The 14235-nt window shown below is 40.6% G+C and overlaps 1 protein-coding gene and 1 pseudogene across 7 annotated transcripts in view; one reads left to right on the top strand and one right to left on the bottom strand.

Annotated features, from left to right (window-relative positions):
* LOC144527553 (excitatory amino acid transporter 3-like) overlaps positions 1-7110 on the bottom strand; it is a 30795-nt pseudogene extending 23685 nt beyond the window's left edge. The window contains exons 1-6 of the transcript XR_013502834.1: positions 6576-7110; positions 4566-4706; positions 3880-3972; positions 1052-1163; positions 182-224; positions 31-93 (exon numbers count right to left, since the gene is read on the bottom strand). The product of XR_013502834.1 is annotated as an excitatory amino acid transporter 3-like (transcript). The remainder of the gene's footprint in view (positions 1-30; positions 94-181; positions 225-1051; positions 1164-3879; positions 3973-4565; positions 4707-6575) is intronic.
* Positions 7111-8752: 1642 nt separating this feature from the next.
* LOC144527559 (endonuclease V-like) overlaps positions 8753-14235 on the top strand; it is a 100386-nt gene continuing 94903 nt past the window's right edge. For 5 of the 6 annotated variants that reach the window (XR_013502835.1, XM_078265729.1, XM_078265699.1 and 2 more), the window contains exons 1-2: positions 8753-8949; positions 14144-14219. Coding sequence is in view for 5 of the 6 variants with exons in the window: in XM_078265729.1 (XP_078121855.1) it covers positions 14176-14219 (44 nt within the window). In the remaining variant the exon portion in view is untranslated. The remainder of the gene's footprint in view (positions 8950-14143; positions 14220-14235) is intronic. The other variant, XM_078265707.1, reaches the window with a different exon arrangement.

Below are 14235 nucleotides of genomic sequence, written 5' to 3'. Positions count from 1 at the left end.
TGTAAATAGTGACAAGGGGAAAATATTTACCGTCACCATGCTACTATTGTCATCATAATCTTCAGTTTCAATGTCCGTCTTGTCAGTCCTGAACTATAAAAAAAGAAATAATTAGTATTTACATCAGAAGTATTACATGGAACGAGAGGAAACGAGGCATATGTCTTAATGAAAAGCATACCTGTTGGAAGCAAGCCTGAATCAGGTTGTGTGGGACCATGTTCCTATAAACAATGGATGTGTTTTAGTTTAGTTTATTTGCACAAAGATATTAAGTACGTACAATAGATTTAAAATAAGAAAATAAGCAATTTCAGTGCAGGAAAGGCAAGAAGCCCAAGACCCCATTCCGACCTGGTTTTACCATCCATCCTGAGTGATTGGATCACAAGTGGAGAGCCCTAGGTATGTGTGTTCCCACCTGGCAGTAGAATGGGTCTAGAAATGCGTCCTGAGGGACAACTTGTGATCGGATCTCACTTCCCTGCTATATATGTAAATAAACATGTACATTATTTCCGTTTGCATATTGGCTGGTTGTGAGTTGTTACTCTCACATAAATCAAGTGTAAAATGAAAATGTTATTATTCCTTATATAAGTCTCTTAATTGTGTGCAAGATTGAAATTGCAGGCTAGTAAATGCAGTGTTTTTTGTTCACTTTCTGTATTTGGGTCAGATCGCGCTCTCAGGCTAACGTGAACCAAACTGTAGTGCACTTCGAAGCGAACCAAGACCCCCGTTTTTAAGCGGACCGGAGTTCGTTTGACTGGTCTGCACCAGAGTTCGAATGAGCTTTCACACCAGCCCTAACGAACCGGACTATCTCACAAAATGCTCCAGGGTTCAGTTAAAACGGACCAAATAACACAGGTGTGAAAGGAAAAGGCTTATTCAGAGACCTCCCCTTATACATGTGAATTATCTTGTTAGATGTTCCAGCACTTTCTGAAATTGCTTGACTCAGCTAAAGACTTTGCTGAACTGATACACAGAGAAACAGAAATGATGTTAGAATATACGGTACCCTTAGTTTATCTTTCTTTCCTACCTTAAAAGATCCATCAGGGCATCAGCAGTGGAGAAGTCCTCTCCTTCTTGTTCCTCTTCTATTTCACTACCATAAGCAACTCCAGGCTTGATCACCAATACCAGTGTTATCCCTACAAGACAGAATCCATGGTTGAGCATAAGAAGCATCTGCTATAGCTCTTCATATAACAGAGGAGGCTGGTCCATAGAGGCAGAGGTAAGAGGGTAGATCGATATATAAAAAATCCATATAAAAAAAGAGTAATTTGTTGAATAATTCAATAATTAATATCCATCATTTAAAAAAAACAAAACACTAACACAGCATGATAAGAGTTCAGTTCTGAGGACATCTACATGCCAATATTGACTCATAGTTATAGCCCCACCTGCTGTTAACAAGGTGTCAGCCTCATGTGACAAACATCCAATTTACATGAAATTTGCATTGTATTGTCTAAATTTGATTTAGCAACATAATGCATGATCAGTACGTATTGTCAGTGTGGTGGCCATTTTGTGTGTTTAGCCATGAAACCGGAAGCACTGTTCGATTATTGCTCTTGCCGCAATTTGTTTTGTTTTGTTATGTTTTTTTTTTTTCTAACGCTTTAAATCAGAGGGTGTTGTGTAAAATGATGCTGACACATTACACACACATACACACACATTCTCATCCAGAGTCCACAGTGATTGTTCATAAAAATCTTGTAAGCCATTTCTTGTTAATGCACCACAACACCAAGGCAAATTCCTTGTATGCGAGAACCTACTTTGCAATAAACTAAACTAAATTCTGATTGTGTTACACCTTAATTTTAGTAGAGATAAGAAATAAGTAGCCAACTAGTATAAAATAACATGACGCTGGGGTTTGGTTATCCTCATGAACTTTGACTCCCCAGCTACTACTGATATAGTATGAGCAAAACACAGCAGCTAGATTAAAATGGGCTGAGTAGGAAATACTACAGCTACTACTGTAAATCATTTAAAAAAAAACATTTGTTCACATGGCATTAAACTGTGAAAAGCAAGAAGAAAAAAATACCTAATTATATAAAAACAAATCTGTCAATCACATTTTGATCAGGCATATTTGAACCCCCATAGAAGTTGCGATAGCAATGTGCTTTGTGTGGATGAAGCATGAAGTTAAAGGGATATTTCACCGTTGGAAAGATGAATATATCTTTAAATTGGGTCACTTATGCAGTAGAAATGTGAACATTTTTTAGAAATTGGTGGCTTCTAGGCCAAAAAAGCCAGAAAATGTGTTATGGCTCATGTGGATGAAAGACACCAAATCCCAGAATGCACTTGCTTCGCTGCTTTAGCGTCTACTCCCAAGCCACGCCTACCGTTACAGACAGACAGTGAGACAGTCAACTCAACTGTGTGTTTTATTGTCATTTCAACCACATTCACCGTGGCTCAATTGGTTAAACAATTAAAATATATGAAAACGACATTATATAAAAACGACATACGAAACAGGCTACATTTAGTGCACACACATATGCTCCGTAAAGTTCAGCTAACACATAGCTAGCTACTAGCATTAGCGCTTGGTGGGCTGTATCACCGAGTATACAAATTTGCGTGTAATGTAGAATGGTCGGCATTTAACAGTCACAAACTCCACCAGCAGTTAGCAGTTAGTTGGATACAAGCACCAGTCCGTGTTAACACAGCCCACCTCCACTAGTCTTACCCAGCGATAGCTGTTGTTCAGCAATGTTTCCACAACAACAAAAACACAGCAGTCTCTGAACTCGCGTTGGGAGTTTCGTTGAAGTTGGATGTAGTCCAGTTTGTTGTCTAATGAGCGGACACTTGCAAGCAGGATTGATGGAACAGGTGGCCGGCTAACGTTAGTTTTCCACCAGCAAACTCGTTCAACGTCCCCCGCTGATGATGTCCCTTTACCGGCCAGAGGCATCAAGCAACACCGCTGGTCTCCATAGCAGGCGGGCGAAGCTGTGTCGAGTAGTCCGTCTGTAATAAAGTGTCCTGCATATTCTCCGATCTGTACCAATGTATCCCGTTGGTACACGTGTGCGGTAATTTGAATGCACATAATTGTTGTTCTAAAATTTCCTTCGGGATGAATAAAGCTATGGAGCTAAGCGATGATTCAAGATGGTTGACACTCGTTTTTACCTCGGCAATCTCCGGAAAAAGCCCGGAGTCCAACCCCCTATGGGCTATGCGGAAGTACTGGCTGTAGTCCTTTGCCTCTGGAAAAATGTATACCGATGACGTAAAACGACGATTTTTGAGTCATCGGTATACATTTTTCCAGACCCACAATACAGAGATCTCCCCTCTCAGGGGGACATGAGGGAGGGAAGCACGGTCATTCAAAAATACTACCGTGTTTCTGCTGATACAAAGCTTAATGCTAAACTGGTGAAGTATCCCTTTAAGTTGACTCATGTAGCGGCTGGCTCTCTGCCTCGTAACGTTACTACTCCGCTGCTCCGTTACTGCAAAACCTCAGCTCAGCGACTTGCTGCAAGTCGGCTTATTAAGGGAAGTTTATACGTTACCATGGCAATGGTACACATAACAATGACTGCTGCTCTGACCATTCTGCTACGTTGACTTGAATGGAAATGGCCTATCTATCCATTTTATGCAAGAACACATTCTTGAAGATGATCATGCAAGAAATTAGTAAATGTGTTACCTGGTTGTAAAAGAACTGCAATTATAATGGTGACAAAGGCTAGTGAGTGAGTTTTAAATAGTACATTTACACATGCAAGTGAAAGAGGAAACTTGTTGTTCATCAATAAAAAGGGCATTTTTCCTAATAAAACCAATGACCAATATTTCTCTTACCTATAATCGCAGCTATCAGAGTAGTGCACAAAATGTATGCTGTAGAACGTAGAGCGATTTTCCTGGAAGAGTGAACGCTCAGTCCAGAAACACCTAGGAAAAACAACAACATGAGCTACAATCTGCAGACTACAGTATGGAGGGTCAAGGTAATGTATTAGTCTTACATAAGAGTAGTTAATGGAGAGTGAGGGGAACACAGTTACATCTCAGTAATAACAAGTGACTTCAGGTGGGTTGGTTGAGACCAAGGTTATAAAAGTTTCAACTTTTAATAAATGTTTGTTTTATTTTAGTTTTGACTTTTGGATTTCATTTTAGTTTATTTTTAGTGCACTGTCAGAGTGTGTTTTCTAGTTTTAGTTTACTTTCAGTTTTTCAGAATGATTTAGTCGTAGTTTTTTTTCTCTCCAATACATTCAGAAGTGTTGCTGCTGAGGCCTTACTTGGTCTGGTATAACCAGTAGCTCATGGTGGCTAATGTTAGCTAACTTTAGGTAGATGTGGCCTCAGTGGCTGGTGTTCATCAAAAGTTACAAAGACTCGCTTGAAGGTTTAACACTCTATATAGGTTTAATAAGTTTAAACTTGTCAAACCACCAGTATGTTCTTTTTAAATGCAGTGTGTACAATATGTATAACCAAATGTAACAGTTAACAGTGTGAGCATTACACCTGTGGCTTACCCATTATCACACTCGTAACAATGAGAGGAACGGTGTCCACCTGAAGCATCCGCATGAGCATTTCTCCTGGAAAGCCGATGTAGAGTTGGATGTTGCTGTCCACATGGCCATAGGCCTTGAGAGTCAAGCCCAGGGCAATGCCTGTGAGACAATAACAAAGAAATCTTTGAAATTCAGCACAAGGGTTTAAATAGCTGGGAATAACAGAGGTAAAACAAAACCCAAACCTTTTTACAAAAAGGGGGTTTTCTATTCAGTCAACCATAAAGCACAGGTGGAAATCCATAAAGCACATTAAATTGTTAAGCAAAGACACATTGACCAATAAAACCCTATGTCGTATTTAGGCTGAAATGCGTATCCCTATATGCTTTAAACACATTTAGACTGATTGGTCAGTTTTAAAACAGATACAATTGGCTATAAAATTAACTGGAATAAATCTAATCTTTTTTTATTGAACAACAGGCATGTGACATCTGCCATTAGTGTTACAATACCAACCCAAAGCAAAATAACATATTTGGGCATCATCATGCACACATCGCTACAGCGAGTTGTCCAGGACAACTATGAAACTATATTAAGTAGTGCTCAAAGGGATCTGGCCAATTGGTCTGCGCTGCCAGCATCACTGCGGTCCAGGATTGCTGTTGTTAAAATGGACATATAGTTCCTCGTGTGAATTTCTTAAGTACAATGATCCCCTTTACCCCCACCAATACATTTCTGGAAGAAACTTGATATTTTAATTCGGCAGTATATTTGGAATGATAAACAACCTAGGCGAAAATATTCTATCCTGCAATGAACCACAAACACGGGAGGTTGGCCCTCCCCAACCTTAAAATGTATCACAGAGCCTTTCAGCTATGGGCCCTCAGAGTGTGGATGGACCCCTCATCTACAGTTCCATGGAGAGGAATAGAGCAAAACCTCAATGGAAGTCTAAGACTGCAAGACCTTGCCTTTGCAGGGGTGTGTCCAAAAAAGTGTATGCTAGCCTAGGGTTTTTGTTCTTGTTCAATTTGTGTTTATCTGTTCTGTGCACCATCTGCTATTACCGGTCACACGTTGTGTAATTTGTTTTGTATGTCTGAAGGTGTCAATAATAAAAAATAAAAAAAGATCACAAAAACAGATACAATTTTAAACATCTAATGGAGTGCATTTCTGTCTGACTGTCACAGCTGGATTCTAAGCAGATATTTACTGTAGGTGCTACTCTAACTATCTATGAATCTGATACATCTCTATTGATTCAATAAAAGAAAAATTTGATTTATCCAAGACAACCATGGACAAAGTGGAACTGCAATAGTAACTAGCAACATTTTGATCAAATACATTCTGTATCCGTGCCATGCTACTTTTCAAACCAAATTCATAATCACTTGTAAGTAAATAAATAATTCTAACCTGTCTATCAGAATCCTCCCATTAACCTTAGAAAGGACACTAGTGAGAGCTGCAGACCTACAAACATTACTAATAATGCCACCTTTTATAACTATATACTATATATATATATATATATATATATACATACACACACACACACACACACACACACACACACACAGTCAGGCAGAATGCATTTACTAGAATGTCAGTAAAACAAAAGAGATCAGCAGTTGATTCCCCAGCTCTGAAAGGATTCAGGATGAAGCTTAACTGTCCTGTCTGCATCATGTGTCTCATGTCTGTAGATACACACAATCAATGATCATTCGTCAAAGAAATTAATGTTAATAACTCACTGTAAATGGTTTATTATTGTGGCCACTCTAAAATAAAACTGTAATGATTTAAATTGTCCACTAGATGAAGCTGTTTAACCTGCTGAGACCAGAGTAGTCTGTAGCTTATAACGTTAACCGGCTGCCTATGAACAAACATTTGAGAGCCTCTAAGTATCTACCAGGAATTTATTTTCTTAATACTTTGCAGGCACAATTTTTGGCAACAGCTGCTATCAAACTCAAGTATGCCTATGTAGTTATCACTTACCCAGGATAACAGCCGCTTGATTTGAAAACAGAAACTTATTCTCCAGAATGTAAGGCCAGCATGTCTTGATGAAATCCCTCCAGCTTCTGGTGCCAGAAGTGATTTCCTCCTCAGTAACGTTGTTCTCCATGGTCATGCAGCCGAGTTAGCTAAAAGTAGGCAAACTCACTTCAGCTAGCTAATATTGAGGACTAAACGGTCAGCTAAACATATTCTAGCTCAGTACTCTGTCTGTTTGCTCTTTTGTTTTGATTCAAAACCGATACTGAAGATAAAACTCTGACAAATGTCATGACAATCACAAACTACAAAAGAAAACAGGTCAGACTCCCTGATTCTTTACTCTAACCATGACACCTACCTACCTAACTATCTACCTACCTACCTAACTACCTACCTACCTAACTACCTACCATCCTACCTACTTACCTACCTAACTACCTACCTACCTACCTACTTACCTACCTACCTAACTATCTACCTACCTAACTAACTATCTACCTACCTAACTACCTACCATCCTACCTACTTACCTACCTACCTACCTACCTACCTAACTACCTACCTACCTACCTAACTACCTACCTAACTACCTACCATCCTACCTACTTCACCTACCTACCTACCTACCTACTTACCTAACTATCTACCTACCTACCTAACTACCTACCTACCTACCTATCTACCTACCTAACTACCTACCTAACTGCACCATCCTACCCATTCACCCACCCTACCTGCTTGCCCGCCTGCCTAACTACCTGCCTAACTGCACGTCCCGCCTAACCATCTCACCCCTACCCACCCACCCACCCACTTACCCACCCTAACCATCTCACCCAACTGCCCACCCACCATCCCACCCTACCCACCCAACTACCCGCCCACCTACCTGCAACCATCCACCTTATCTTACCTTATCTACATTATCTATCTATCTATCTATCTGTCTATATATCTATCTATCTATCTATCTATCTATCTATCTATCTGTCTATATATCTATATTTCTATTGATTGAACAAATATTGTTACTCTGACCATGACACCTACTTACCTACCTACCTAACTACCTACCTACCTACCGCTATGTCTTCTTCGTACTTTTGGTCACTAAGGAGATCAAGATCCAGATCAACATGCCCTGGATTTCTTTCAGTTACCCGGCTTCACTAACCCTAACAACCGTGGCCCCCGAATAACCTGTGTCACGACGGTGTTTAACAACTAGTTCAGTCAACCCAGGGTTTCCCAATCCAGCAGCGCGCGCGTTCACATAAAAGAGGCGGTGTTTGCGCACCACGACCAATCGCAAACATCTACCATATTTTAAACAAGAAGAGCAAACTATAATTATTACATAAATATGAAGAACACAAACACGTTTTACAGGCAAAATGCAGGAAGGAAAGCTGGCAAAAAAAGCTGACGCTGTTTTACGTCACTTATCCTATCAATATCACTTCCAGTGGTGTAGTCTACGTGATAGTAAGCTCCAGGATTTCTATATAGGCTACCCACTTAAAAATGCCCAATGACACGTAACAACATAGGCTACTTACCATTATATTTTTGATGCATTTTGAATCGTCATCCGTGCTTTTTTCTTATCATCTATAGGCTGAATAAAGGTATTTTTTTTTTTTTTTTACCGTAAATTGGTGCATTAAAGTGTATCGGAATGCAGGAAATGAAGTCGTTGATGCTTAAAACTTCCTGGGGGAGGACACCCAGGCCCCCCCACTATGATATGCGCCCTTCCTCCCCCAAAGGCAGATTCTGGCCAATATACAGTAAGCTACAGTACACCCACTATAATAGTATACATTAGACTACACTGGTCACTTCCACGACCCCATCAGTCAGGCACAAGATCTGACCATAATTACATTTTTGCTTTCCATGAACTGTCGTTGCTTTAGCCTTTTATTTCAGTTGAAACCCTGGCAGTAGTAAGCGAACGTGAGAGAAAATAAAAAAAATATCAAAACATAATTCTAACCGATGTGCGTATTGGCAACACACGGTAATTCCCTCCGCTTAAAAATCTAAATCTTTCATAAAGATACCCATCAGTGAATGTGAACGGGGTTGTCGGTCTCTACATGTTTTAACTTTTATGAGCGACCACCCCTCTCTCTCTCTCTCTCTCTCTCTCTCTCTCTCTCTCTCTCTCTACCTGATCTTCTAAGAACAGCGACACCGTTATCAACCGAGTATTGATTGGTCAGAAGGCGGCGCTTTAACACCGGATGATCTTTAATCTCCAACATAACCTGCTCCCGACCAGGTTAGGCGTCACGTAACTTTGTTTATATTCTCACACACACGGAGCACTGCTTGTGAAAGAGAGGGAAAGCCCTTCAGCCTTTACGTGAGTTTTTAAAGTTATGGAGATTATGTGTAACCAAAACAATCCACTTGAGCTTCGAATAATGTGCAGCATATTGCTAAATATGAACGAATGCTACATTATCAACCAAAGCTAATGGCAGCCTATGTAGCAGCAGCAGCATGCTAACGGAGCTACGTTAAGTCTTTTACATTAGTGTGCGTTCTGTAGAGAAGAGAGAGGCTCAGGGATGGGATGGTTTGGGCTCTTGAATCACGCTAGGTTAGCATGATTCAAGAGCCCAAACCATCTCATCCCTGTCACGTAACATATACATATACGTAACAAAAATCACGTAACAGATTGACTGTAAACAACATATGTTGTTTACAGTCAATATGTTACTTGGAACTCGGATTTTCCGAGGTCAAAGTCGGAAACCGATATGTCAATGGTAGTAACATAAAGTTATAAGCACTTCTTATTTGTGTCTCACTAAGTCAGTCGTTCACACAGGCATGTTCAACTTCTATCTGTGGACATGTTTTTATGCTGTTTGTATGCAAAAATCCTCAATTTGTTTATTTTGCACAATCAAATCAAGACAACAATAACTGTGGATTTCCCCTGGATGCGGAACTTCTGCCAATACCAAGGGGGTAAGCTTCTCCTCGGACCGCGAACCTCCTATGGCGCCATTTTGATGCTAATAAGCCATCACCTCCCGTTAGCATTCCATTGACTGCCATTCATTTTGACGTCACTTTGACAGCGAATAACTTTACATCTGAAGCGTTTAAAGACTCTATTTGTCCATTGTTTATTTTTAAAGAAACACGACAATATATAAAAGGCTCCACTACCTTGTACCTCACGTTTTGGCTCCGTAGCAGACGTTTTTGTAAAAACAGGCTAACGATTGTGTCATAACCACGCGACTTACTGTCGCATAGTAGAGGAATTACCATATAGTACAGGAGAAGCTCACAGGCAGTTTCGCCTCACATTAGCTGTTTAAGTGTAATTACTAATGTTAACTAGCATTTTAGTTAGCAATAATTAGCCTGTGTCTATGTTATCTCATTACATATACCTATGCTCTCCGTCTCTGCAATATTCGGAATGATTGAGATATCTCTTGGCACAGCTACCAGAAGACTTACAACTTTCAGACACGTTGCTCACGGCACATTTACGTCGTCTCTCTCAGTTGGAGGCTGCGCAGTAACGCTAGCCATTACCAGAAAAGTGCTTCTAATGGCCTTCACTGGTTTCCGTCCAGAGCAACAGGATCTGTTGGTCCATTATATATATGTCAATGGTCAATACCCACTAGGTCCGGATTTGTTGCGGCATGGCTGCGGCCATGACTGACAGCTGTAGTCACGAGGACCCACAATATCTCGCGAATTCACGTAGAATAGAACCACAAAACCAACAACAGTTTGTTTCCATCCAGAGGAGTAGAGGGGAAACAACCCTGTGCTGTGTTTTCAAGGTGTAGTGCATGGAAATATGATCCACCGTGAGCACGGTGTATTTTACTTTGAAAATTAACCGGATTTTTATTTTGTTTCTGTGCTCGACTTCCTGTCCCGCACTATCTGCCGTGTGTTGAATTGCTGCGTAACTCTCCGGTGTCGTGCCAAGGTACTTATCCCCGCCAGGATTTGTATCCCCTGGCCGCGGGAGCGCGCGTGCACTCGGAGCGGAGCTTCGGTCCCCCTACAGGTTGTCTCATTGGAACTACAGCTGCAGCTAAAAGTTACATAGTGGAAGACTCGACAAGGTTTTCCATAGTAAGGGTCTCATTTATCTACATAAATACGTGTATTTGTCTGTTACATTAAGGCGACGTGTGAATTGTTTAATGCGTCGTTTATTATTGTGGATTAATCGACAGTGTTTTCCAACGTTCCATATTGACATGCTCCTTAGCTATAGGCCTATCTACATTAGTCATGCAGGTTAATGAACAATATTTTTTCCTCGTCTTTGCTAACCCATCCCTCCCTGCCCTCTAACGTGATTTATGTTTTAATTTAATTTAGTTTAATATGGCCTTTCAATTAACTGCTTTGTTCACCTGTCTGCCATATAAATTACAGAGGGGATACACATTAGGCCTATATCAGGCCGTTTTTCACCTAATATAATGTTGTATCCCCACTCCTAACATGCAAAGGGTCTGTCCTGCCATCATGTGTGTTATTTTCTGACTTTACCAGGTCACAATAAACAACCTGAGACAATGTGGAGATGTCTGCTGTTTTAAAGCAAAAGTTAAAGAGGGGATACACAAAATATCAGGCCGTTTTTCATCAGATATTTTGTGTATCCCCTATGTAACTTTTGCTAGAAAACAGCAGGCATCTCCATATTATCTTAAGTTATTTATTGTGACCTGGTAAAGTCAGACAATAACACACACGATGGCAGGACAGACCCTTTGCATGTTAGGGGAGGGGATACACAAAATATCAGGTGAAAAACGGCCTGATATAATGTGTATCCCCTATGTAAGTTTGGCTAGAAAAAAACAGACCTTTCCATATTATCTCAGGTCAATATTGTTCATTAACCTGCATGACTAACGTAGATAGGCCTATAGCTAAGGAGCATGTCAATATGGAACTTTGGAAAACGCTGTTGATTAATCCACAATAATAAATGACGCATTAAACAATTCACACGTCGCCTTAATGTAACAGACAAATACACGTATTTATGTAGATAAATGAGACCCTTACTATGGAAAACCCTGTCGAGTCTTCCACTATGTAACTTTTAGCTGCAGCTGTAGTTCCAATGAGACAACCTGTAGGGGGACCGAAGCTCCGCTCTGAGTGCACGCGCGCTTCCGCGGCCAGGGGATACAAATCCTGGCGGGGATAAGTACCTTGGCATGACACCGGCGTCCGGCAAAAATAGAAGCTCTGCGTATCTGCTCTGGAGGGCCGCCGGAGCTGGGACGGAGTAGGGACGCAGACGTTCCGCAGTCAGTGGAAATACACACATTGACTTTAATGGAAACCTATGGAATGGAAATTGCCGGTAACACACTCACAAAAATGAAATATTGAAAAACAAAGATTGTGCAGGTGAGATTAAGAAAACCCCTAGGGGCTTAGGATCCTCACCTAAGGAAGAGAGGAATCATATAGATCAGGGGTGTCAAACTCAGTTTCCCTAAGGGCCAGACTGGAAAATGAGAATCACATCAAGGGCCCGGCATGTAGAGATTATTGATATGTATTTATTTAAGAGAAAAAGTCAAATATTTTGAACGATTATTGCATGTCTCATACTGTCTGTCGTCTTTTCACTTACATTTTGGGCCTCATAAAGCCCCAAAAAAGTTCCTCAGCCAGCGACAAATGCGTTGAGAAAAGCGCCAACAAAGTTGGAAAAAAAGCACCAAAAATGTAATGAACTGTTCAAATGATATGACAGATGACGAATAGAAAAATAAATGTCAATAAAAATTAGAGCTGCACCGATTACAACTTTTTAGGCTGATTCCGATTTTCTTTGAGTTAGGCCAGCCGATACCGATTTTAGCCGATTCCGATTTCATTTGTTCTAACCACTTTACAGCACACACAAATATTTATTTTCTATCTTTTTAGGGACCGTTCGTTATTTATTTAAGGGGCCACCGGAGGAGTTTTGGGACCTTTTTAGCCAAAAAAGACATGACCCTCCAAAACGATTTGGAAAAAAGGCATGACCCTCCCCCCCCAACAATTTATCAATACGTTCTGTATTGGTTTGCATTTGGCAAATATATACAGATTTCCATTGTTTTTTTTTTGTTTTTTTTACAGCTATGTCATACGAGACTAAACCTCTGCATTCTGATCTGACGCTGAATCTGTTATGGAGTGGTGGCCATTTCAGTAGATTTACTCACTAACATTGTTGTGGAAACAAAATAAGCATGGAAACTAAATGCACAATTCCTGCATTACTGCATTACTTCAAATACTAAGTTACTCCTCTAGTAAACTAGTATTCACTTGAAATAAAACAAGAAAATATTGAGACCATTCAGCAAGGCACTCTGGGTAATATTCAACACACAAACTGGTTGCTATGGACTCGTCACTAGGCTTCCTCCACTTCGCCGTTTAAACAAAGTGGAATAAACGTATACAAGTCCAAATCTACACAAAACACGCAATCAATTACTAAGCTGACATCACATGTGGCATTTAGGAAACCTTTATTGCGTACGGTAAGATGTCCAGACATAGTACAACAGTCATTTTCGTTTTTTGCGTCCTGCTGCTCCCATCGTCAGCCAGGTAATATTTTTTTTACTAAAGCAGTGTATGAAATCTGATGTATTACCTACCACCCTTTAGTTGTTTTGTGTTATTTAAGATATTTATAAAATATCTGATCATGCCAGAATTATTCCATTCATTTTTTAAACAATGCAATTATCCGTTTCAGCCACCAGGGGGGCAGTACTCCCCTGCCCCCCCAGCAAACTCATGGGTCAGACCCATCTGGTTGCTAAGGAGGGCCGAGACTGAGAGAGCTACATGGAAAAATATGCACCAAACAAGCCACTTTGAAATTTTGCGGTTTCATGAATACAAAAGCTGGGTGACCCTGAAAAATGTTGGATGATCCTCCCCTCAGCAAAGAATAAAAAGACACGACCCTCCCCTATTTTCCTCCGGTGGTTGCAGGTTAATTCACGAGGTTCCCTACATGTGCGAGAATAGCGCGGATACGCGCTTCACACCGCGAGCAGGTACGCGCGACACACGGCGGAAAAGTTGAGAGAAAGGAAAAAGTGACTGTGCTGTCGCGTCCGTGTGTGCGTGCGTCCTTAAGAACTGTAACTTGTATAACTTCTGTTGTCAGTTAATTGTAGCATTGACCGGCATGAAATCTGCATATGTCAGACTGACCTGCCGGTCGCCGGTCATGGCCGAGGACGTGAAAACCGGCCAATTCCGGTCACCGGCCGGTGCATCTCTAATAAAAATCTTATTATGATTTATTTTTTTTTGTTATCAGAGTGGGGTTTCTTTTATCATGTAATTCAACATTATATAGGCCTACTACTGTAAAAGTACCAGTCAAGTTCACAAAGTTGCTAGCTGTTGCCTAGCAATTGAAACCGTTGAAAAGGTTTATATCATAGAAATAAAATGTATGGACACGACACTTGACGCTGCTTCAGTCAGTTGAATGTACTAATTAAAATATTCCTTTTCAGCTGAGTTTGTCCTCCGCACCAGGGTGATACAGATGTCCGCTCCTCCTCCAGAATATTTGGTCAAACAGTGGGAGAGGTCAGATTGCTATTCT

Source organism: Sander vitreus, chromosome 2 (assembly GCF_031162955.1).
Source record: "Sander vitreus isolate 19-12246 chromosome 2, sanVit1, whole genome shotgun sequence".
In the NCBI taxonomy this organism is placed as follows: Eukaryota; Metazoa; Chordata; class Actinopteri; order Perciformes; family Percidae; genus Sander; species Sander vitreus.
This window is presented reverse-complemented; position numbering and strand designations above follow the sequence as displayed.